The 25,520-nt window shown below is 40.0% G+C and overlaps 3 protein-coding genes across 7 annotated transcripts in view; 2 read left to right on the forward strand and 1 right to left on the reverse strand.

Annotated features, from left to right (window-relative positions):
• Positions 1-442: 442 nt before the first annotated feature.
• LOC117611854 (heat shock protein beta-1) lies at positions 443-14,491 on the forward strand. Of its 3 annotated transcripts, none has more exons than XM_034340248.2 (4): positions 443-789; positions 6,661-6,777; positions 7,680-7,860; positions 13,475-14,491. In XM_034340248.2, exons 1-4 carry the CDS (start codon positions 602-604, stop codon positions 13,667-13,669), a joined length of 681 nt encoding a protein of 226 aa, XP_034196139.1. In that variant the 5' UTR covers positions 443-601; the 3' UTR covers positions 13,670-14,491. The 3 variants fall into 3 exon arrangements, with proteins under 3 accessions (XP_034196139.1, XP_034196140.1, XP_076546652.1); XM_076690537.1 differs by lacking the exon at positions 443-789 and adding an exon at positions 3,277-3,429; XM_034340249.2 differs by lacking the exon at positions 6,661-6,777 and having other exon boundaries at positions 448-789.
• On the reverse strand, positions 14,468-17,830 carry LOC117611849 (nischarin). The gene is made up of 3 exons (XM_034340239.2): positions 17,420-17,830; positions 16,997-17,309; positions 14,468-16,934 (listed from the first exon to the last, which is right to left on the reverse strand). The coding sequence occupies exons 1-3, from the start codon at positions 17,545-17,547 to the stop codon at positions 15,969-15,971; spliced, it is 1,407 nt and encodes a 468-aa protein (XP_034196130.1). The 5' UTR covers positions 17,548-17,830; the 3' UTR covers positions 14,468-15,968.
• A 451-nt stretch (positions 17,831-18,281) lies between these two features.
• Positions 18,282-25,520, forward strand: part of LOC117611843 (uncharacterized) — a 96,994-nt gene continuing 89,755 nt past the window's right edge. Inside the window, exons 1-3 of one of the 3 annotated variants that reach the window (XM_076690528.1) lie at positions 18,282-20,558; positions 20,629-20,827; positions 21,450-21,616. The gene's annotated coding sequence lies outside the window, so the exon portion shown is untranslated. Of the gene's footprint in view, positions 20,828-21,449; positions 21,617-25,520 lie in introns of all 3 variants that reach the window. The other 2 variants (XM_076690529.1, XM_076690527.1) reach the window with 2 other exon arrangements.

The raw sequence follows: 25,520 nt of genomic DNA on the forward strand, positions 1-25,520 counted from the left end.
TGTCTGTTAAATCGTAACCTACAGACGCCCACTATTTCTTCTTAAATCACATGTTTATTCAAAAACTTTGAACGTTATTGGCACCTGTGAACAATTACCTTATATGTTACTTTATGCAAATGTTACAAAACGAGGGTTCGAGAAGTTTTTAATTTATAATATTATTAGAGCTACCATTTCAGTCAATTTATTCGTTTTGATTCCAGTAATAAACAACTTGTATCATAATCAATTATTTTGATCCATATATTTTGTAAAATATCATTAAAATTTGAATTAAAATATTCATAAATCATGATATTCGTTTGAATTTTGAATTAGGTTTGAACCGCGTGCACGAGATCCGAGTCCGCCCGAAGGTGGCCGAACATGGACGAACTCCTACGAGCGGCCGGCCGATTGCGACGCGACTATTTAAGGAGCAGTCGGTGAGCCGCGCTCATTCTTAGGCGGGACGTTGTGCAGCACGGTTAAACGTGACCGAGTTATTCGTAATATATATCAAAAGCGATCGTTCGCGAGAGCAGTGCTATCGGTATACAAGAGAATACCTCTTTAGTGGCTTGGTGAAAGGGACACGAGTGTGGTCAAAGCAGAAATCATGGCTGACAGTGGTATCAAGCGTAATATTCCCATCAAGCTGGGTGACTTCAGCGTGATCGACACCGAATTTTCCAACATCCGCGAACGCTTTGACGCCGAGATGAAAAAGATGGAGGACGAGATGTCACGATTCCGTAGCGAGTTGATGAATCGCGAAAGCAACAACTTCTTTAAGAGCACAACCAGGTACGTTGGTTATACATACTACCGGCGTTCGTTCGAGACGCACCTAACCTTTTTAATCTGCGCACCACCGGCACGATTATTCTTTTGCCTCTTGTTTGCGATGATCTTTCGATAGAGTACAAATATATTCGATAGAGTCAAATGTCATTTAATTCAGTTATCATTTACAATCACAAATATTAGTTGTGTATTTTGGCTGATAAATTAAAATGCAAAGTTTACTTTTGTCTTCCGATCGGGTACAGGTGCTGCTATTTATTTTGAAGTTATTCTAGAAACGTTTGTTTACATAAACCTCTCGATTTCGAATAGACAGTGTCCTTCGTTCTGGAATAGTATAAACTAGCATGATGAAAGCAAAATTCGTCGCAAATATCAGGTAAAGAGAATCTGTATACAAGATATTGTAGCAGTTAGTTTGAAGGAAGTACATACTCGTTTTACTTCGTCAAAGAGTATTTTAGACATTTATTAGATTTTATAAGTTAAATCATGATGAAACAAAAGAATTCGATCGATGCTGTACTTAAAAAACAAAGGGATTATTCGTGTCAAAATGTTATACATCGGAGATTATTGTTTCAATAACGAAGGTCACGTGACTGTCTTAAATGGGAGGTTATCTTTCGTATCGACCGATAAAATCAATTTAATCATTGATCGTCACATACGATGATAATTTAAAAAGGAAAACAATATAATCTTTTTCGTTCACGTCATAATGAAACTGATGTCGAATGCAAGTCGTTGATCGTTTGAGATCGATCGACAAACGGTAAAAATGAATCCCATTGCGCGGGAGGCACAACAGCCGCCATTTTTACACGTACAGTTTTTCTCGGATCGATGTTTGTGCTGTTGCACAAGGCTTGTTGATTTTTACCGCAAATTAGCATAACAGTGTAGTCACTTCAACGAACGACACAAGCATGTTTTATTCCGCAACACTTTTAGAAACGTCTGTGCATATGAAAGGGTACATCTTTGGTATTGTTTGAGAAAGGAATGTTTGCATTTGAATTCCGGAAAGCGATGGCTACCCTCAGTGTCGTCTCTAGCTGCAGGCAGACTAGGCACTTTTTTGCAGACTAAATTTTATTTGGTTATTTCGTATTAAATAAAAGGTTTTTATTTTATAAAAATTTATTTCTCACATATTTTACGGAGAAACGTAATATATTATTGCAAGATATCGAAAGGATCTGTGGAGAGCGAGGTAGGAACGCAAATTAAGGTCACGTCTGAGCCTTTTTCACGCGTGCATGCATATGTATATTCGTTTCACGTATTTCAGTAACGTATCCGCTATTTATAGAGGTTTCGTCAGTGCGTTCGGTGCGAGGAACACGCGAGAGACCCCTCGGCGAGCTGTTTCTTGCCGGGGGGTAAACGAAAAACAAATTTTCGACCGACGAAAATTTTGCACCTGCTACTCTTTTACTCGCCCTCTTCTCTCGCATTCTTTCGGTTCCGTCTTCAGGGTCCTTGAAACTTTTATTATTTTTTAATTTATAATATTGTTCAACATAGAATACGTAGACGCGTCTTATTGTAAATTTAAAAAATAATAAAAGACGTAGCTTTTGGTATTTTTATCAAGGATAGTTTCACCCGATACCGTGCTCGAAACTTTTCACCCTCGAACATAAATTTTGGAGAACCCTCCTTATCTACCTTGGGGATACGTTCAACCCCTCTGTTCGATAAATTTTATCGGTAGCAACGAACGGAGGTAGCCTCGAGTAAATTCTACGGATTCGAGTTCATCTTGGCAGAGGCAGAATTTGGGTCGTTTCAAATTTACGATGAATTTCGAAATTTCTCAGATATTATCGCGACGATCGCTTTTCGATTCACCGTAGTTCGAGCATCGAATTGTTAGAGGCAAACTTTTCGAGTTCGAAATGACAATTATTATGTAAATGACGAATAACCGTCGTCATTTGTTGGAATGATACATTGCATAATAGGCTGTCGTTTAACGCGACTTGTTGCGCCGACAAAGAACGCTCTTCTTCCTGTAATCTCGTCAAATGCTTCGCGATGGCGTGTCATCGAACAGGAGGATTCTGTCCCGACATTCTTTTGCACTTCCGTGATTAAGTCATTTCAGTCCACGTCCTCGTTCGAGTACATCCAACTTGAGATTCATTCGTTACATTAATCCGTCGCAATTAAATTGCAATATTTACTAAAAGTGTTCCATATTAAACAGAAATGAGTAAAAATAGCACACGATATTAATAGCAATAATAGCGCGGAAATGAAATTCAAATTTGGTAGTCTTGTTATGTAATGAGATCCAAAGATCATCGATACCTATCGTTCTCCAGCAGGAACGTGCTTGCAAGATATAAACGACTATTACGTCAATCCATCCTTGACAGTGACACATTGCGCGATCCCCACTCGGAATCGTGCACTAAATTGCAATTGCAACGCGCAGAAAAGGTGAGGAGCTTGCGGCAACCCTGCAGCAACGTTTTACGCAGTAATTTTTATCTCTTCTTCAAAGCAACACGGTAGTGATTTTTCTCTCTTCCTGAATCGAAGGATCTTCCTTCGCTTTACTCTCGATACAAACATGATCGTCGATCGGGATGTATTTCCGGCGGAACACAAAACGGTGATCAAGCTGCGGTAGGTAGAATGGTTTCAATTGGCTGAAATAGAGGACGAAATAGGAGAATCGCCGTTCCCAAGCTTTTCCATTCATTCATTTTACACTCTTCATTTCATTTTCTGTTCTACGTAAGAAAACTCTTAAGAAAACGAGTTGAGTTAACGTTTAATTCGGTTAAAAGCGTGGAAGAAGGCTCCGTCCGGTCGTTTCAGTGGTCCATTGAAACCCTTCCAAGAAGCTAGTCTCGTCAGTTCAGTTGGCGATTTTGAAATCGTTCGAATTCCATTCGCACAAAGGCGCCGTTAAAGCAGACAGGTGTCGTGAATCGATCACGAATCGCGGATCGATTCGTGGGAGGCAAATATGGACCATTACGAAGTCCGAGGACTCTGGTGGTAGTGACGTAATGGTTGTTCAGGGACGGTTCGCTACAAATAGACAAGTATCGTTCGAAATAAATGTTCTCGCAAGCTTCTTTCGAAAATGTTTTCTAGTACGCTTACAGGATGAGTCAGTTCGAAACAACGCGAATCGTTTCGACATTTTTCTTTCAGTTTCACTCTGTTCGATTTTTCTCGCTCGTTCGATTGGCTCCGAATCGCTTGGATTCTTTCAGGCTGACAGATGACTTCGAAATGGAACGCGGTATTGTTCTTTTATTTTCTTTTATCAGCGCTCAATTTACGCTGAATACCAATCGAGCTGAATATATTAATGTTATCAGTCAGAATTCTTGGGCAAAGCTTAAAATAATGAATGATAATTGCCGATGCAAAGCTTCGAAGCTTCAAAGGCACGTATTTATAACGTAGGGGTTTGCATCAAATTAATTGAACGTAACATTTCATGGAAATTAGGCGATACGTTTGATCGCGTTGCTCGTAACAGATTAGCAAGACATCCAAGTTGTTTGGCTCGTGTTGAACTCGAACAGAACGGCAGGAAATTAATCTGCCAGGTAGCGTGTAACACGTTACTCTCTCTTTGTACGAGCAGTGTGTCGAATCGATGCTCGAAACTTTATAGGTGAGCAGTTTAGCCACCTAGATTTATGTCCACTTACACTCTATCGCTGCTACGTTAGCTGTTCTCTTTTTCTCGGAGATTATTAAGCAGCTTCACATTCCAAGTATGTATAAAGTATAAAGTGCACATGCAAATGATTCGACTCGTGGCTAATATTCCTTAGTTTATCGAAGGCGGTTCTCTAGTCGTTGGATTAGTTGCAGAGGTGTCTGAGTTTATTTATAGCCTTTATGCAGCTCGTCTGCGTTTCACTTTGTTTCTCGTGATTGAATTATGCGATTGACTGGTCGTTAACGAGAAAATAAGAGTCAGATGTAATTGTTGCATCCGTTAGATCGCATCTCCGCGCGCGACAACATTATAATAGTTATTATCGAGGAATAGGCGATCGATCTATCGGTCATTGATTTTTTGTTTTACGTTCGAGGGTCGTTTCTAGGCCAAATATAAATTGATTTACTTTACATTCCATACCGTGAAATTCATAAGGCTATTCGTTGAAACGTAGCCAAGGATAAATTAGATGTCCTCCTGTCGCTATTATGTCAACAGGAATTAGACTTATTGTTAGACACGAGACATCCTCTTATACCTGATAAATCCAGTTCCGCAATGTTAGAGCGTTTAGAATACCGTGACCTTTTCAGCTCCGACAGTTCCAGCTTCGTCCCCAAGATCCTTCTCCTTGGCATGCTCGACCTCTCGTGACTTCTCCAGGCAAAGATAGGACCTTTCTCCTGACTGGAATAATTGTTGTCTACCGCATTCTATACCTCTCGCTTCTCTTCGCTCTTTCGCAAACACTTCCCTCACGTTTATACACTGAAAGACATTTTGACAGACATCGCGATCTTCTCGATATGCCTTCGCTTTTGTTCCGTGTGAAAGAGACCACCCGAAGAGAAACGACTCTTTTCAACTTGTTCTCCCTTTAAGTTTCTCGTCTTTTGTTGACCAATCGCTTCGCGCACTCGATTAAACTCCTCTCCTTTCATCTTTTGTGTAATTTTAAATAGATATTTTGCAAGAATCGTTCTTCGAATACGCTTGACGGTAAAATTTCAGGAACCGCGAAGCTTCGGGAAAACTTTATACCCAGAGCCAAAGCTAGAAGGTTCGTTTCGAGCCCCGATACAACGTGACACAACTGTATGCACTATTTTAGAATCCCCCGGGTCGTCGACCTCCCCGAAGAACAGTCGTGACTTCCGGTTATCGGTTTCGTGAAACTTGAAGTACAATGACGCTTTGTACTCCTCTCTTATTATAAACAACGACAGACCGCAAGTAAATCTAACGCGTCGACTTCTCTTACTATAAATAACAATGTGTGTCAAATTAATTTAACTTGATTCGTGCTGGCTTGATTGCATTAATTAGGGTAATTAGTGCAGCATCGATCGAGCAGAGGTTGTCTATCCGACAAAATGTTATCGTTAGTTTTATTTAAGTTAAGGCTGGGATCTGTTTTCCTTTTTCAAATACGCAACATTTTTGAGATCTTTCTCCCAGGATGTTGAGAATTGTCGCGGGTGAACGATGACCGGTTGCTGGCTTATCAAAATAATTTTAATACGGCTAATTGGCATGATGCGGACAAGTTGGTTTTTAGCCTATTTAATTAATAAATTGCCGAGTGATGTAACATCGTGTAACCTGTAACGACGTGGAGCGTTAACGAACAGATATATCGCGAAATATTAATAATTTTATCAACACGTTTCGTGGCAACGATGGTTCACGATCATTTTAAGAATATCAGGATTATTTTTGGAGCAATGTTAATCATCGAGTGTTACGGAACGTGTTAAAATTACTGACGGGGATACGCTATTAAACCTCTCTTACTTGTAAATACGGAGGAAAGTTTCTTAATTTTATCCTGGGAATGGACCTTCTTTGGAACACCTCTCGAATGCACTGATTCTTGGCGCTAAATCATTGCGAAGGAATCATTTTTTTATGTATAATTCAATTTCCCGAGCGGGTTAATCGATGCTTACAGAGATTTGGCGCCAAGGAACGGTGAGATTTTCTAAAAGAAAAAGAAAAAAAAGAAATCGAGTGTCCTTAGCGAGTTTGAGATGAAACTGCGATCGAAAGACACTAACCAAAGCAAAGTTAACAAAAGTAATAATGATCCCCTGTTACCTCCCTTGCTCGACTTCTGTCTCGCCTTCTGATTGGCTCTCTGCATTGGCACGTTGGTGACTAACTTGAAGTCGACATCACACGAGCTCCAGCGAACACCGTACATCGACGACCTCGAAGACCGAAGGTTGGGACAAGGTCGATCCTGCAGCACCGCCAAAGCGGTCCGCATTCGACAGCTTCAAAAGGTGACGCTACTGAAAAAAAAAAAAAAAAAAAAAAAAAACACAGACACAACAGCGAATCTTCTCCTTGATTCTCCAGAACCACTCTCGACTACCTCTTTCTTTTTCTTTTTTCTTTCAATTATCACATTGCACAAGTCACGATCAAAATTAGTACACGTCCTGTATGTCCCTCGTGTTGTTACTCGAAGACGATGGTCTGGTAGCGAAAATTGGTTGTAATTAGTAAGAAAGAAAAAATTGATGTAATTTTATCGAGTCAACCAGAGGCGGAATGGGGCTTAAATTTTGACAGGAAGATAATTTTAATTTTAATTAGACCCTAATTCCGTATCTGTCCCTGGAGTGAACGCAGACCAGAACCATCGTCGAAACAGTCCTCGATACTCAAATTATGTTTTTCCTTAGCTACGTTTATCACTAACCTCCAGACACCATCGAAAGCACTGTAAAAAAAAAAAAGAAGGTAAACGGTATTACGTTGTTAATTAACCCCTTGGTGAAGCGATTAACCAGCTCATGCATTATATACACACGGTAGCGACGCTTGCAGCAGTTTTGTGGCATTTAATTTTAGCGTTTAAGTCACGTAGTTAAGCACGATTTTTAGTTTCTTCATCGTGACCAGTTTCAATGTTGTTCCTCTCGTTGCATCATCATCACCGTAGGTAAGGCTCTCGGAAACCGTGCACCTATGATAGGTCACCCGTAGGCGAACGCTAGTCTGAATCTAGAGAGACACGTTCCTCTTTCATTTTGTATTTGTATATTTTTTTTTTTTTTTTTTTACAATCGTCGTCATCGTTCTTTTTCGTTCATCGTTTTAGCGCGCACCTGTCCCGATAACGCGTCTCGATCGTTCGAATATTTTCGTTAATTTCTGGTTTTGTTCTTGTACCTTTCAGCACCACCACGAGCACTCAGAACAGTTCTCTGAGCCCTCAGCACGACTCGGCCTGGTTGGACGGTTTGAACAGCCCTCTGATCCAAGATGAAGGCGACAGTAAAATGTTGAAGCTCCGATTCGACGTCTCTCAGTACACCCCAGAGGAAATTGTTGTCAAGACCGTGGACAATAAACTGTTGGTAAGTACTCTTTCTCTTTTCGTTCGAGAAAGGAAGATAGTCGATTGCCAATTACCTCAGGCATCTACGATGTTGTAGACGTGTTTCTGATCTCGAGGCTAGTTAGCAAAATTCGAATTAAAACAATGGAAGCAACGTTTTAATTAGTAACGCATCAACGAATTGGACCGGAAAGACAATTGGCATGCGACCTTCTTTCAGACGATGCTCTTCGCGGTTTACGTGAAATTATGATGCTTGATTCATCGCGGTATGCACATATTTCGCTCGTCTAGCTGTTGCACAACTTGGCACCGGTCGAAACTGGTCCAGCTTTTTACGCAATCGACGTCGTATATATACGGGCGTATGGCGCTTGTGTTATTGCAAAATTACCATATTTTCTCGCGGTTAAAGCTCAATTTCATTTCTTCTTTGAAAGTATAAATAATATCATTTTTTAAGGTTTCGAATAGTATATTTCGAGTATATAACTGGAATGATAAACAGGAAGTTGGCCAGAATTTTATGCCGCTTTACTGCTACTCTCGACAGCTCTTTATGAGCGACGTGGAACATTCTAATTGCTCTTATTACGTCACTTCCGGCAGGAAGTTGGCTTCACCGGCGTAAGGGCAATTCTTGTTACTTTAAAGTATCGCGCGTCTTGGTAATTGCGACCCTAGCCAGATTTTTTGCTTGTCGTTCAAGAAAATCTTCCCCTAAATTCACAAAACTGTAATTGCAATCATTTCAAAGGGTTCAAGTTTTTTATACTGAAATATTCTGGTTACAATTTCTGGTATTTTTTCCATCGAAGAGGAAAGAAGGTTCTCGTATCTCGAAGAATTTACGCAGAATACCGGAGCCAGAATTTTCTTCGAGGCATGCGTGCGTTCAAGTTTCTTCTCTGGCCGGTGTTCCCGTCGACCTGGACGGAAATAACCGGCACCAAAAATAAGTTTACGGTGCTCGTCACACCGCGACCACGGCTTCGAATAATGTTTTACCATTATGAGCCTCGAACAACGTTGCTCGTTGCAATTTTTATTCCATTTACACGATCGCTTACCTCCCTTGATTAGTTTTAATTTGAATTTAAACGAGGTCATCATTTTTCGAAATTCCCGAATCGTTTGCAGGAAGTGGGAAAAAATAAATTTTCAGTGTGTACGTAATAAAAATCTAGTAATATGATTATGCAAGCTTGAAAAGTTAGGTCGTTGTACCGAGATATAGCGTGTTTCCGAGGTATGAAAGAAAGATCAAAGCGACTGAGGAATTTCAAAGCGAACAGGGACGGCTTTATTCCGATTTCCATGCTAAACGACCAGTCTGCTTTTCATAAATCTTCTCTACCTCTCATTTTGTTGCTGGAATTATGATACAATGACGATGACTGGTGTTTTTAAAGCGCCATACTCGATGCTCTTTTGCTCCTTTTTACCTTTCAAAGTTGAACAATCCGAAAAGGAACCTGTCCCGTCGAAAATAAAAATTCGTCATCGAAGATAGATCTATTCGTCGAAAGAGGAGTCGACCTAGTTTTACCTGAAACAAGGCAAATGGACGTTGATTTCGTAAGCATTTCCTCAAAGTAGCTCAACGATGTTGCTCGTTTAAATAAAACCGGTCCTGCTGTTCCTATTTATCCAGCAAGTACTTACTTTATCGAGCAAGCATGACATCAGCTCGTGTAAACAGTTCAACTCGGACAACAAGAGGGAGATCGGATTCTTTGCCCAGTCTGTTGCTCATCCTTTGGAACGCGTCCTTGGAACAACCCTTTAAGGACTACGATGCTCGATCAGAGTCGACCTGAATTCGAAGCGGACCTTGACCACGATAGAATCGTGGCCAACCTGTTTCGAACGATCGTTCTTCGATACGCTTTGATTCTGTAGTGCTAAATTTATCGAAATACTTGCATCAGGACGTATTTCGACCCAATTATGAGCCATCCTCATCCCCATTATTCGAAGGGTTAAGAAATAATGCAGTCTATGACTCCACCCTTTATATATTAAAACTTGAAGAAAAGGGAATTTCGCGCTGCTTCGAGGGTCTGAGGATGAAATTTGGGTCGTGGGTGAAGTGATTAAGAAAACACGACGTTGTCGCGCGGGCTTTCCTTTTTCGGTCAAGGAGAGTGTACCATTAGACGGCCCGGAAAGTAAGTCTCGCGTTACAAGCGACGCTTTAATTGACTTTCGAAAGGTGGGACGATTCGAAGTCTGGCTTTATGAATATCCGTGGAATGAACTAGAAGCTAAGGAACATCGTCAAAATTTGATAGTTTATATTTAGTTTCTGAGTCAGACGCGTTCTTTCGGCCGATTGGCTGTTCGAAATCACCGAAACGATGGAATCTTCCTTCTTAAACTTCTGCGAATGCTACTCGACTTTAAAATATTCACTTTTCTTATCTTAGCATGCAGTATAATTGACTCTTGTGTGTTACAAGCTTATCGCGAACTTTCTAGGTCAGACTTCATTCCTCGGTGAAAACTGGTCGCAGTGTTTTTAAAAGTTAGCCCAGCTTTGAAAACTTTGAAAAATAGCTAAACCGGAAGGCTGACAATAACACAGAGTGCAGGGCATCTAGAATGCATCTGAATTCGATGATCGAGTGTCGTTTAGAAGCGGTTTGCGTAATCCTCGTAGCCTGGTAAGACGATATTGCAGCTGGAAAGCTTAGATTCAAGGCAGAGTTGAGTTACCAGCAGCAGCAGCAGCAGCTCGTCCGTTGCCTTGCCATTTCCCTTCGTGTCCCTTTGGCTAGGGCTAGGGTTACCTGTGGCGCGCCGGTTGCTTGCCTGCTCGCTCACTCTCCTCTTTGCTTTTCGTCTTTTACGGCAAACGCGATCGATATCGCGAGCACGCCAAGCGGACTTCTACCACCGCAACCTAGACGCTTCAGCAAAGACCCGAAGAAATGCTCTTCTGATGATGGTTAAATTCTCCTTTTTCCAAGCAATTCAAAGAATTTTCAAGCGGACGAGACGTGGTACTTTTTGCTCAAATTCTAATTAATTTTGTAATAGCCGTCACTTCAATACTCTTTATGGAACACAAGTCAGCTAACCGATTAGAATCCCTGGAACGGCGTAGGGTTAAGCGAAGGGTAAACAGGGAAGTCGAGTTTGTTCCACCTTAAATATCTTCTACCATTGTTTCTCCCAAGCATCGATAGTCGATAGTTTCAACCAGCCTCGTTACACGGTTACGGTAATTTTATTAGGACTAGTTAGCAGTGAAATGTAATTCGAGGATTCGCGTGTCTATCGGGTATCGACTGTTGAAGTAGTCGTTCATTTAGCTGGTTCAATTGCACTTTCGTTAAATTGTAAAATATATGGCGATCGAATTTTCAATTTAGTCACAGAATTCCTTGCTATTCTGTACTGTCTAGCATGTTATTTTTATTTTCGTCTTTCGATCGTAACAGAATACCCCAGGAGACGAGGAAGAGTCCCGAGACCACAGCAGACGAGTCTGTCTGTTTTTACCGTAGCGGAAAAACCGCAATTCTCCGGTTGCTTTACCCTCCTTCCGTTTTCCACTACCCGCCTCGTTTAGTAATTACAAGAGGAAACTGATTAAATATTCAGAAAAAATATAAGTAGAATATAATTTCTTTTCGTAGGAATCATATTTTAATTGGAAACATTATCGCGCGTTAATTGCACAACGAGAGGCCGTGTATTCAAGATCGGTAGATGTTCCGCGACTCGTCTCGCAAGGTTAAGGCCGGGTTATTTGGTTCGCTGGCAAGGCACGGAGGCGCGGACAGATCGGTCAAAGTGGTCCAAGAACGAGAACACCTCGACGAGGAGGACGTCGCTTGGAGGAGGCCGAAAGCCAGCTAATTAGCGTCGTTTGCGTAACTTAATTAGCGCGTTTTAGCGAGGGTAGGCGAGGCTAACAGACTGTTCGTGTTCCCTGGGCGCGATCGAATTTTCTTTCTCGACAAATTTATTTACACTCAACGTGTAATTATTTTACAAAAAGAAACATCATTCTTCTTATGCCAATTTCGAAGATACACTTCCGTTAGTGTGATGCATAACCAGGATACTAGCAGCAGATAATTACTCGATTCTTTCGAGATAAATTGCTTTGATCACAACAGTGTGCGTCTAAATACGTCGATGACATAGCCGGGTTTTAGCGATCGGTTTTATTATTCTTCGTGACGTAATTCGCAGTCACGCTAATTAGATTCATTTATTCGAAATCCCGTAAGAAATCGCCGATTGCTCGGGAAAATATTTGCATGGCATCGAACGGCTACTCGAACGCTACGCAGAGCCGCCTGATGCAACTTCTATTTTTAATGTGTCTCCTCGTGTAAACTACTTACTTTAGACATTGGGTAATTTCGCGAGTCGATGCAAAATTTCAATTTCTTATAGCGCAATGAAATCGCGTTGATATACTTTTCATGTTTCGTGCCTTCGAGAAATCAAGGGTGAAATGTCGAGGGGTCGAAAGGGATGGAAAAGGGAAGGGAGTTTGTCTCGTAAAATGACGCAAACATTCCGGGGAAAGTAGGTTATTATAGAAGGCAAGGATAAAGTCTGGGAATAGACGATGTTTTACGAGTGTCGTTGAGAGAAATTGCTATCAGTTGGGTGGCGATAAAAGAAAGGTGGGAGAAAAGGGTGGAATAATACCCGGAAGAAAATGGCGGCAGAAGGGCGCCGTAAATTCGACCTTGTTTCGAGGTATACCTCTGCTTCTTCGATCGATATTTACAAAAATGTAACCTGCTTACTCTCATGTCGTGAATTTATCTAGAAAGAAGTCACAGGTGATCTTTCTACCTTTAAATCTGGTCAAGGTTGACGCGAACTGTAGATTGTTTAAATCGTATATTACATGTTAATGCAAAGTGGAAGAACCACCCTCCGTTTTGCCATAAACCATTTCGTTCCAGTGATTACATAATTTCTTAAGAATTGCTACGAAATTCCTCGAAGTTTCGTGTCTTCCTTTCAGTCTTTTTATTTCCTACGAATTAGGTCGAGATACCAGCTCCAACTTGAAACTTTCTTCAGAAAGTAAAGTTCGACAAAATTAATTCAAAGCGATGTAGTTTATTTTAAGACGAAATATTGTCATTTTTATCACAATTATTAATGACTTTTTTCGAGCACTTCTATTTATCAATAAGTGTGTACGAATAGCTATGAGTCATCGATCCGCGATATAAAGAGGAGATAAGAAATTTCGTCAGTGGGTGGTTGAAATCTATCGTCTACATTGTTTGTTTCGTACGATGGGTTTAAAATCGTCGATCGACTTTTACAGTTGGGTTTGCGTGATCACAGAAACGGACCTGTCCTAGCTGATTTATTAATATGGACACTTAATCGAACTGGCGACCTGAATTCGCGTAACCCTGCCTTGACACGCACGCGCTAGAAAGTTGATAGATTTTCCTGGAAAATAGATCGCTGTTGAAATTCAGTTGAAATGTATTATAAGGTTAACTATAAGAGCGATGCTTTAATTGGAATACCTATAAAGGATTTGGCCCATCATATCGAAAAATCCTTTTATGTCAATGAATCTTATTTTTTATATGATAATTAATCATTCTAAAGTGCGTTTTTGTCATTCTTTTGTCCAGGTCCACGCGAAACACGAGGAAAAGACAGAGAGCAAATCGGTGTACAGAGAGTACAACCGTGAGTTCCTGTTGCCAAAAGGAACCAACCCAGAGAGCATCAAGTCTTCGTTGAGCAAGGACGGTGTCCTTACCGTGGAGGCTCCACTTCCGGCAATTGGAACGGGCGAGAAGCTCATCCCGATTGCGCACCAGTAGAAATCCCAACAAAATACACGAGAACAATTTCCTTGAAATCTCCTTCGATACTCCATCATTCGTGTGCCCTCCGGATCGCTCTTTCCTGCTCTTTCCCATCAATTCCCGTAAGTTCATTCTTTATTTTTCTTTTTATTCAATCCTTTTATCGCTGTGAATTTCTAGTTTCTCCCATCTTATTCTCAATTTCTTTTTCTTCCGAATTCGCGATGATCAATCGCTTCCTTTTTGAAAAGAAATTATTTGAGACGTACAATAAAATTAAAAACAAAGACTAGGTTCACAGCGCGTTCAACGAAGAGAAATGTTCTTTAGAATTCTTTCGACCAATTATTTCTTTCTCGTGACTTTGCATAGTACAAGATGCTGAAAAAGAAAGTACATCGAAAACAACAAGAATTCTTTTATTCTTTTTGAGAAATTCAACTCCAGCGGAAACGAACGAATAAACGTTCTAGAATCTAGATCGAATAAGAAAAGGGTTAATGAATTTTGATGTTCACAAATTAATCGTTTATTCGAAAGCTGGCAAGTTGTTCTAAGAGACGCCTAATTTTGTATAAAAATTAATATATAACTATTTGATATGCAAAGTTTTTCTTTTTCGATTAGCTTTGTCGCTTTGATACTTCTTTGAGATACACGTGTTTTTACCATCGTTTTGGCCAGAATTTATGGTCGACGAAATATACAAAAATATATATATATATATACACATATATATGAAGATTATAATCTTAAGACATAACAGCGACGCTTGGACGTCGTGAGAATCGTAAAGAATCTAAGATATTTGATAAATAATTTTTCTTTTTTTTTTTCGTATGACCAGCTTCGGTACTTTTCTTTTTTTCAAACATGACAAAAATTTTTTCCAGAAACACGCATTGCCTTTGATGTTGTTTCATGAAAAATACGAATAAAAAAAAAATATATCCTTTCTGTAAAACGGTAATTTATGTATGTGTTAGTTTTAGGTGTACTACATTAAAAGACTATAACACGTGAATGCTTAGAGTATGTGAGCATATTGTAATAATTATTATCATAATAATTATTATTTATGAATATTTTACTATTGTCGAGATACGTATGTTTAAAAAGGTAATGCGAAACAATGTGGAAGTTTAAATAAAAATAAACTATAAAAGATCGGTTTTTCCTTGGTATTTTTCAATGACCTACAAAATGTCAATGATAAATAACAAAATTAACAAAAATCACTTCTACATGTTATCACAGTTTATTGATTTAGAATTCTTTATTAACAAAATATTTCTCATCATCTTATATACACTAATAGTTTTCAGTTAAATCACTATAAAATCGTTATACACGAAACGTGATTACATTCTTCAAAATAACATCGCATTAAACATTTATCCAATAAATAACATATGTCGGTGATAGACATTCGAAATTGATTGCACTGAATAAAAATATAAGAGATTTGATTGATCCACATTTTTCATTATGTACCATTGACAAACATAGGACATGCATTATTTCATATACATATATATATATTTATAAATGCACGACAATAAATAAGTTTCATTTACAATTCATAGTTGCGGTGATTCTCAATAAATATAACATAAAATTGAGACTTTGTTCGAGCTAACTTTGAGAATCACTGCGTTGCTTGCATAAAAATCAAGTTCTCCCCGATATAATTTACAAATAAATACACCATCGTTCAAATCTGATTGATTTGTTTTACATCTCGTGTTCGTATAAAAAATATATGATGGTAACACGTAATATACAATTTAAAAGTAATTATGTACACAGCAGAATCTCACAAATCTTGTTTTTTCTTTTCATCTTCTTTCTTTTATACATGTAGGTGGCACGCGTTATCCTCGAACAGAGAACGATTATCCCGTATCTATTAATTGTTCTAATATTTGGGTGTAACTACCATAAATACCAATCAGGCAAATCTAGGCTTAAACTACTTTGTTTTGGTATACGTTATACTGATTAGGATATCGTTTGTGTCAAAAGGTGATAAAAAGCACCAACACGACAATAAATACCGTATAAAAAAGACTATATAAGGCGAGATTACACGTTGATCTTGAATGTCCATAGTTTCAAGTAGCAATTGAATTTTACTTACAAGGCTACCCTTGCTCATACATACTCTTATAAACTGATCAAATTTTCAGAGCAATATCATTTCAAGGACAAGGAAATAGATAAAATTTGGATAGATTGTATAAATTCATATCAAAGTATTCTTCCACTTAAGAAACCTATTGTCTGCGATAAAAATATAATTTAGACGGTGTTTCTATATACTTGGAATTTCTGCAGAGAATAAAGGCGCGTCGGATGCAGTGAACGTAGGTGATTTACCCTCTTTCGCTATACGTAGCGCTTGATGAACGGAAACTGTGTCCAATTCCTTCTGATTAGGTTTCTCATTATCTAAGCAAATATCCGCGGCTCTCTTTCCAAACGGTTCCAGTACTTTCACTCTATAATCGACTATGGTCGACACGGGATTACCGGTCAATCTTAAATATTCCAAGCAAGGAAGATGTCCGATGTTTTTCACTTCCTCGATTTTCTCTATACGATTGCAACTCACGTCCAATCCTTCCAATGAATACAATTTCGAGAAACTTGCCAGGGTAGTTAACTTGTTCTGGGAAAGATCGATGTAGACGATATAGCCTAATTTCGTATGCAGATTATCCGGCAAAGTTGTGAAATTGTTAGAGGCCAGGTATAACTGAGACAATCTCGGTAGCAGGGTAACGTTGGAAATTTCCGACAGTAGATTATTGTTTAACGTGAGGCATTCTATGTGCGGTAATAGTTTGATGGCTTCGTCTATAGTTTCTATTCGGTTATCGCTAAGGTCCAGGTGGGTAACTTCCAACCAAACGTGAGAGTCGTTCGCATTCTCGATGTTCTTGTGCACCTCTTCGCACATCGCCAACTCGACGATGTTTCTGAGCTTCGTGTTGTTCACTTTTAAATATTTTACGGTATCTCTGAGATTGCCCATGTGGTATATTTTATCCACTGGATAACAATTAATTGTCAGATCCTCTATGTTCTTAAAAGTTGACAAGTCAATTGAAAGAGCAGATGTGTAAATATTGCTGGTCCTGTAAGGGTCTGAACTTCCTTCGATCACCAGGCCAGATAAATGAGAATTGAAATCCAGAACATGACTAAAATCATACTTTTTGTCAACAACTTCTAACGGCGGACAAGGCTGCTTTAATCTTTCACTGATTGCATACAGCTGAAATATAGTAACCGCATTATTATAATAGAACAGCTTATACCGAATATTAAGAAATTTACCTGTACTGGATTGAATTTGTAACTCTTGGACTTTTGTAATAAAGAGTCACCTTCTGTGAAAAATTCCAAAGCCATGCTCTGTAGTAGGAAAAATATATCGTATATGTGCATATCTAGAAATACAGCCAATTCTCTGGGCATTGCTTTCTTTAAATAATTATAAACTATGTTCAAGTAGATCTCTAGACTTTGTCTACGTTTTTCTACAAAAGCTTCGCATTTATTGCCAATGAGTTTCTTTGGTGGTAATATATCTTTCTTAACATAGTTCTCAGAAACAAGCTTGTCATGAAGTTCAGCAAAATCATTGTACCTGTAAAATGGTAAAAAAAAGATTAGCATTAACATAAACACGTTGATCTTGCGTTAGGGATAAATTTCGGATGATTTAGAGGAAATGGGTGATTAGTTGTAGGCGCTCACCTGTGCTTTACGGTCCACTTGATCGAAGCAATCCTAACCTCGATGCAATAATATGTAACACCGTCAACGGTGTCAGCCGAGGGTATTTTTATATGCACGTTTTCTTGATTCAATAAAAGACACGCCATACTTTCGCTGCGTTTCAGATAATGGTCTAGTTCGGACGTGGCAAGAGTTGTCACTTTTGTCGATCGGGCCGAGAGGTTATCCTGGATCGAGGCGTGAGCTGTCAATATCGACTGTTTTTCATCAGAGGGAGAAACGCCTCTTATCCGTTCGGTGCATCGTACGCTTCGCGAATCTAGCGTGCTGCTTTTTTTACCAGTCCTTCACTCGGAATCCAACGCGATTTTATGGAACGAATGTTCATCTTTGACAGTACTTTGCGCAGACAAAACGTATACCGTGCCTCCACCTTGCGATCAAACTTAGCACCGATCCGTGACGGGCGTACTCTTTCAGAGGTTCTCACATTTTTAAATTTTAAACGCTCTCCACTTTTTATATTTCAATTTTTATTAATCCATTAATTTCCAGAGGTTGAAAATATATGATTTTAAAGAAAATTTTTAGCCGCTCTTTTGATATGGCGCGTTGGTCAAAGCAAACAAGTATTTATTTAAAATACTAAAACACTAAATAGGTATCAGAAAAAAGAAACATTTGTGATCGTAAAACACAAAGTACGCGATAACGTATGTTGTTTTTCTTGACTTTTTACATATCTTTATCTTAGGAAACATTTACTATGTAGTGCTCTAAAATTATATTCGAGTATATACAAATAATACTCGAGTCACCACTGGCTTTACAAGCGCTAAATTAATTGCTATGTTTAGCATGTTTGATTAATAGTGGCATGATAATTAGTCATGCACCTGATAATGGAAGAATGAGGTTTCAATTCTTCTTTTATCTGAGTTCTTGTTACCAGAATGATTGTTCTTCTTATCAAGTAATAATATAACATATACCTTTATTTTTTTATTTACATCAAAATATACAAGCAACGAACTTGTTTTCAACTGGTATTTAATAACAAAAATTGGCCGTTCATGTACCCCTGATTTATGAATGGTTTGCAAAATCATCTTTCGCGTATCGTTGGTCGCACGAGATGTTAATTGATAATAGGGCTTATAAAGATTGGTAAATTTCAAAGATCGCCTTGTTTCCTCATAGTGGCAGGTCGTGTTGCTATCAAACGGACGAATGCGCCCATTCACGGCGGTTCTCATTGGCGGCAACCTGTTGCTGCAGTGGCGTAATCACAATTTCGTCTACAGACTTTGTGATCGACATCCTAATAAGACTGTTAAATCAATACATTAATTAAATTTCTACTCGCAATGAGGTAGAGCGTAGGCGTTCCTCAGCTAAGGGTGAGCCTCCCTCCATTCCTCTTGATTTTGAGGCCTAGCTTCCTTGCTAAATATATAACAATATTTGCAAAAACATCTTACTCATCTAAATTCCTCTTAAATTATGTCATTTATGCACGTCCAACGCGATAAATTCATTTTGCTGACCAAGTTACTGAATTCCGCATTTGTGTAAAATAAATTCCACTGCCAGTTCTACGTGATATCGAACAAATCTAACCGCAAACGCGATACCACAACCGTACAGGGAAAAAAATCCCACGGTGCCCGCAAAAGGACCGAATAAAACTATTAATGGCCGCGTCAGCTGTTGCCCCGCGATAATCAAATACCACGAATGGACCGTTTAACTACCGATCGTTATCGGGTATCGACTATATCCTTTTGTATTCTCGAAATTCCGAAATTCCGAAATTCTCACCCTTAATCGGGTCTCAGGTAAAACGCATCCGTGTCGCCGGCCGTTCGGGAGACATTTACAGTTGAGATTGGAAGGGAATAGCGGCGGGAACCTTGAACAGCCGGGGAGCAATGTATAAATTGTGTAAAGCAAATCGACGTGGCAGGGAATCTGCTTTGTGGTGGGATATCGGGTGTGTTTACGCCACTGCAAATCGGTGGATGCTGCGTCAGGAGCAATGGCGGCACTGGCTTACCTGGCCAGTACCTATCCTCTTCCCCTCCTGTTCATACCGTCGTCACGTTCCTCAGGGCAACCCGACGAACCTGTTGCCCGTTCTCATCCAGTGTCGTGTCGCTTTCACGACCGTCGTGTGTGCTTCATTACGTTCGTTCTGTCTCGAAAATAAACCGTTCTCTCGTGAAATTTCAACGATTCCTCCCGCGTCCCTCTTGTTAAACGCGTTCTCCGAATGTGGAAAATAGGTTTAAACCTAGTTTCGTGACCGTGTACGACGATCTACGCGAGCGCAACATAGGTTAGCGTTGATCGCGGCGCCCATACTTGGTGAAGTTTAGGTTACTTCTTTTCATCCCGCGTTGTTTCTTCGAAGACGATGGCATTGCGTGAGAGAAACTATCGGCTCGTTTTGTTGGGAACGGTTGAAAGTGTACGTGAACTGAAGGAGAGTTTGAGGATCGCACTGTAATTTCAACTTCGATACCAGGATGGAGAACGGTTTTCTCGTCTTTGAATAGCATCCTTCTTTGCCCGATGCCATGACGGTAGCGATGATTTACGGACACTGCCGATGAAACTTTTTACAAATCTTCAGTAATTTCTCGAACGAATCTTCTCACGATCTTATCGCCTGCGAACGCAGATATTGAACTGCATTTCTCTATTGATAAATTACTACGATGCATCCTGGTGATAAGTTTCGAGGAGCTATTGTGTTTCGCTAATTGAAAGTAACCGATGCATATGGAAAATTTCATGGGATAACGGTGCGTGTTCAATGCTTGATTGATAACGATTTTGTATTGTACTCGTATTTAGTTAATTAAAAGCAAATAAAAGGCGGCAAGTTTATCAGGCTTTGTTTGCGTATTGGAAGTGGTATTTTCATGGCAATCCAATTTCTCTCGAACAGTGTTTTACGATCGCAAAATCGATACTTTTTATTCGCTCCAATAATAATCGATCATTTTATTGTGTGAAAAATTTCAAATCGATATTGTTGTATTTAAAAAACCTGTATTCCATCTTCGTTTCGGTGAATCATATTTTTTCAAATTTGTACCATTCAATTATTTCGATAACGGTTTGTTGCTATATTCAGCGCTCTAATCGATAGGTAACTTTCAACTGTGTTTCGATAACGTAACATCGAGTTCGATGGAAAGGATAAATCATTCTTTTAACAGTGTACAGTTGTTTGTGGCAGTTGGATCAAGTGGGTATCACGATATTTCACGGTTTCTTGTGTCTCACCAAAACGGAGTTTATTTATGTGCGTGAAGTAAGTGTAGTGAAGTAAAATACTGATTGTCAGTAAAGGAGCGAATCGTTTGCGAACTCTCCTCGTTGTGCACCTCGTCCTACGTGCGGCAGTCTTGAACCACGGTAAGTTTTGCATATACGTAGAAAACAAACTTATATGCTAATAACATCCATAGATTATGCACGATAAAAATGAAAATCAAAAGGAATATCATAAAGAAACTGTAAAATTGTCAAGTAATCGATTATGAAAATAATGAACGATACGTTTGGAAGGGGGTTATGTTGGTCTGAATGCATAATAACGCGAGCGATAAATAGCGAACTACCGTATAGTATTATCTCATTCTAAGGAACAAATAGGGCACATAAAACGTGAGGCTCGTCGAACGTGCCGTGATTAAGGGGAGAACAACGCGTGACAAAATGTTGAGATATTTAGCAAAGCGTGCGACGGCCTCGTGACTCATAACCTCGAGAGAGAGAGAACGACTCGGGCGGGCAGGTAGGCATTTCTATGGTGGGCGTACTCTCGAATTCTTGTCGTGTCGTTAGCGCTCGACCGGCTCGAGAAAACGGCTATTTCAGCGTCTCTTAAATAAAGAAATCAAAACGTTCCGTTTTATGTTAATCTTTAAAATATGGATCCACAAAATGCTTCGCTATCAACCCCTGGTGGGAGGATGCTTCAGAATTGATTCAATTAAATTGTTGCTGAAATGAACGTCGCGTCCTTCTGTTGCAGGGCATAGTGTTCGATTACGCGTGTACTCAGAATGTGGTAAGCAGATAACGAGAAGGAGGAGGAGGATGAGGAGGATGAGGAGGATGAGGACGAAGAGGAGGAGAAACGGAGGATGCTGACTGCCGTGAGGCCATTCGTCGAAGCAGAAGCTGAGACCGCAAGCAAAGGTGAGTGTCCGCTCTCTTCTCCTTGGAATGTTGCGTTTGCCTCTCTCGCCACCTTCTTACCGTAGAATGGAGTTTGTCGCTTTTGTACGAACCTTTGAACGACCAGTTCCGTCGACGTCCAACAGAACGCCTTCTCTGATTAACCTTTTTCTATCTCTAACTTTCAATAATCCATATCGGGTATGATTGATACGAGATCACAGTGCAACGCGTTGATGCCTTTAATTGCATTGAAATATAACCTTGTCCGCCGTTGCATTCCTTCGAATCACGATTTAGCGAATCTTTTCTTCCTTGGAAGTGCATTTCTTATCATCCACTTCTCTCATTGTTCCGCGAAACAAAGATTGCAGGGAAGATAAATCACGACGCAAGTTGATGAATAAGAATTCAGCGGAGCTGACTTTGACTCGAGTCAGCCGAGATAAAACACGAGAACAGAGGGATAGGATTTCGTTTGAAAAAATAAATAGCAACAAAAAAAAAAGTGCCAGGTTGGCGAAACAAATTGAACAATTCCCACGATCGAATTCACAGTTTTCCCAAAAGAATGGGATCCTTTCTACCGCGATGGGAGTGCGTTCGAACAATGCCTTCTCCATAGGCCACGAAGCTTTTGCCGGGTTTAACGTGTCTGCCAGCTCGTGGCTAAACTACTCGCCGTCTCGTTCCTTCATTCCTTTGATGTTGCGACCGCACCGCGTCGCATTCCTCTCATTCTCCACCAGCAACAAGCAGAGTTGCCCGCTATTCGAATAAAATTTCCTTCCACTAACTTTCCAGTAAAACCATCTCGTTCCTAACTAGAGAATAAAAATTCATTTTTATTCTCGAATAACTTTATTCAATCTCCAACCAACCAGCCCCATTTGTTTCTCTCGAAATCGAAGAAAATCTATAACTCTATTTCAATTATCGAGCTACCTATATTTAGCGATGGAAAACTGTACCGTTCGCTATAGCCGAAATTCAATCTTACTTAAACCAATATTGCTTATAGTATATCCAACTATGCGGTTTAACTTCTATCTCGAGAATCGTGGTCTTGGAACTGTTTCAATTCAAGATCCTTTACAGTCTAGAAAATCCATGATTCACAGCCAGCAACTGGCAAGAAGGATTTCCAACTACGAATTCTCACTGACGAATGGACCTGTATAATGTAATCAAACAAACTTATCAAAGTTTCTAACTTGTTAGTTAGTAAAGGGTATAGCCGGATAAGATGGTCAAAAGTGCCCCCAAACCAAATTCGACTTGCAATGGCTCATTCGATAGCTTATCAAAAAAAACCAGTCTGTGCCAAGTTTCAACCCTGTATGTTATCTGGGAGGGTAGTTACGGGTAAAAATGTAATTGCGAGGTTTTTGGCCAATTTCTCCCATTTAATGACAGTCGAAAATTCTGAAAAAAATCAGAGACATTTCTATTTGTGAGGCACGTTTTTCTTGATCACCTATCGAATGGTTCATAGCAAGTCGAATTTGGTTTGGGGGCACTTTTGACCATCTTATCCGGCTATACCCTTTAGTTGAAATCAAACCGTAGGAATATCTTTGAAAGTATTATGTATTAGGTGTAGAACAGAGTAAACAGAAAGATCAAGTTTGTTGTGAAACATTTGTGATACGTTCACGTTGTTTAGGTAGCTAGTAACGTAGACCTATGTAGTATAAGTGAAAAGAAATGGTTCATGGAAACGATCGTTTGGTCGTTAGAGTGTCGCAAAGTGTTACGTCTCTGACACATTGCCAACGAAAGAGACCTCGTTTTGCAATAGCTGCAGATGCGGTCACTTTCACAAGTGCACTCGTTTCAAAGCCGATCGCCGATCAACGTTCGATGCAGTTTCTCCTCAATTTTCCACGCTGATCGTCGCATTTCAATTCCTATTCGAAACTTAACTCGAAGTACTTAGATATTTTCATGAAACGAATGAATTTTCACGCGAAACTTCAACACGCACGTTCCCCGTGTATTTCAGTGAATTCTGAGACAAACTTCTGGCTGTCCCGGCCAATACCCAGGGTCTCGTGCACCAGATACTTGAATTATTTATCTCTACATTCGTTGCGAGAGGTCTCGTCGAAATTGGAAAGGCATTTTAGATGTTATTTTAAAAATTGTAATTTAATCACTCAACGAAAGGGTTAAAGGGTATCCTATTTTATTACTGTTGGGTGGCATTGTAATATCAGCGAAAGCACCGAATACGGTGTTGAAGAGGGTGCAATAATAGTCGTCACCCTCTGTTACCCCCTTGTTCTCGTTTGCGCGGCAATAATTCCGTTGCTGTAATTTGGCTGTAAACGACGAGTCGGGAAAGTTTCCGCGAGAAAATCGGCCATCTTAAATCCTCCGGGCTTGTGCTCAGCCGCGTTCATCGCGAACGTTTTTCGTTTAACGCTTTTGTTGCTGCATATCGTTACCGCTTTCCTACGAAATTACTCCTCCAGCCTCTTTCCCTCTAACTTTATTCCACGAACAAATAACGAATAAAAGCTTCCTGCGAGGGAAACTTTTTAAACGTTCGACGCTTCGCTTCGCGTGTCAATTTGATGCTCGAAGTTTAGCGAAAATGAGTAGGCAAAGTATTCGTAAATGAAACGGTTGGCACACTTTAGCATCGAGGAACATATTCGCGGGATGAAATCGTGGGAAAGGAATGACGGGGTAAATATAGCGACGAAAGAGAAAGCGGATGTGGGGAACAAGCGAAAGGAAGAGAGATAAGATCTTGTCACACTGACGCATAGCGCGGCCAACTTTTATTGCATTTGCATGAAATAATTATAAACGAAATTTCAGAAATATTCGTCGAAGATGAAGTGAAGGAACGCCGAGCGAAATAAATCGCGAGGCCAATCGAAATTGTAGATTTAACGTTGCCCTAACTGTGGGAAGCACGCGGAGAGGGTAGGGTGCACCGTCTGGGTGATACATCGGCGGCAATATCCACCTGTTTCGCATGAAATACGAAAGCACGCTGTCCGTTTCACCTCTGTAGATCTTCGATATTGCTTGCCAGCCTGAGTTACGGGGACGTTGCCTTTCCCTACGTGGCTCGCTCATTGAATACCTACCAATGTTCAAAAGCTTTGGGATCGGAAGAAAAATTGAAAAATTTTTATTCGCTTTTCCAAGATGAAGAAAAAATACTTTCGAGTTTTGGTTCGCGTATATTTTGAGACAACCTGTATACACGAACGAAATCAATCGGTCAGGACGTGTCCATGAACGAGGACTCCTTTTTCTTTCATACTACCTTGTTTTTCTCTCGTTTCGTGGTATCCCGGCTTCCAGTTCTGCACGCGCCATTTAAGCCTGCCTCGAGAACCGGAAGTCGATGCGCCGTTCCTCGGTCTACCGCACTCTCCCGGCATTTCGTGCATGCAATATTCGACCTAGCCGCTTCTAGATTTCAACGAAAGCGCCTCCACTCGAGATTGTTGCCACGAATTCGTGCGGAAGAGGGATGAGAGTGCCGAGCATGATCGATCTTACGGAGGTTGGATTCAGTTGAAAGGCTATCGTTCTGACAGTTAAAATAATAGATATCAACACTAAGCTAGCGACTTTTGAGAAATTTACAAAAGCGAGGGATTATTTGAATTTGTTAAGAGTTTGTATTTATAAAATGGATCGTGTAAAAGCGTAGAGGGGACGAATAAAAACGGCACCCGGATCGGCGAAGCGTGAGATTCTACTCGCTTCTGCCCAGCACGTGTCCTTCCATCAAGTTCGCATGAAAACTAAAATCATTTTCCATTTGCATTTTAACGATTTCAAATCGTTATCTATCGAATATTCGACGGGGCTGAGTTAATTTTGGCCCTGATTTCATTCCATCGTTGAAGTGCGTACGAAATCATCCCACGAAGAAGGTGAACGCCGATGATGCGAA

This window comes from Osmia lignaria, chromosome 10 (genome assembly GCF_051020975.1).
Source record: "Osmia lignaria lignaria isolate PbOS001 chromosome 10, iyOsmLign1, whole genome shotgun sequence".
In the NCBI taxonomy this organism is placed as follows: domain Eukaryota; kingdom Metazoa; phylum Arthropoda; class Insecta; order Hymenoptera; family Megachilidae; genus Osmia; species Osmia lignaria.

What these genes read in the sequence shown, in the direction of transcription:
- LOC117611854 (XM_034340248.2), top strand. Translation starts at nt 602, where the DNA reads ATGGCTGACAGTGGTATCAAGCGTAATATTCCCATCAAGCTGGGTGAC. An exon ending in TTCTTTAAGAGCACAACCAG is followed by an intron (nt 790 to 6,660) that starts GTACGTTGGTTA and finishes ACTAACTTGAAG; the next exon opens with TCGACATCACACGAGCTCCA. An exon ending in GCATTCGACAGCTTCAAAAG is followed by an intron (nt 6,778 to 7,679) that starts GTGACGCTACTG and finishes TGTACCTTTCAG; the next exon opens with CACCACCACGAGCACTCAGA.
- LOC117611849 (XM_034340239.2), bottom strand. Translation starts at nt 17,547, where the DNA reads ATGGCGTGTCTTTTATTGAATCAAGAAAACGTGCATATAAAAATACCC. An exon ending in AAGTGGACCGTAAAGCACAG is followed by an intron (nt 17,310 to 17,419) that starts GTGAGCGCCTAC and finishes ACCATTTTACAG; the next exon opens with GTACAATGATTTTGCTGAAC. An exon ending in ACAAATTCAATCCAGTACAG is followed by an intron (nt 16,935 to 16,996) that starts GTAAATTTCTTA and finishes ACTATATTTCAG; the next exon opens with CTGTATGCAATCAGTGAAAG.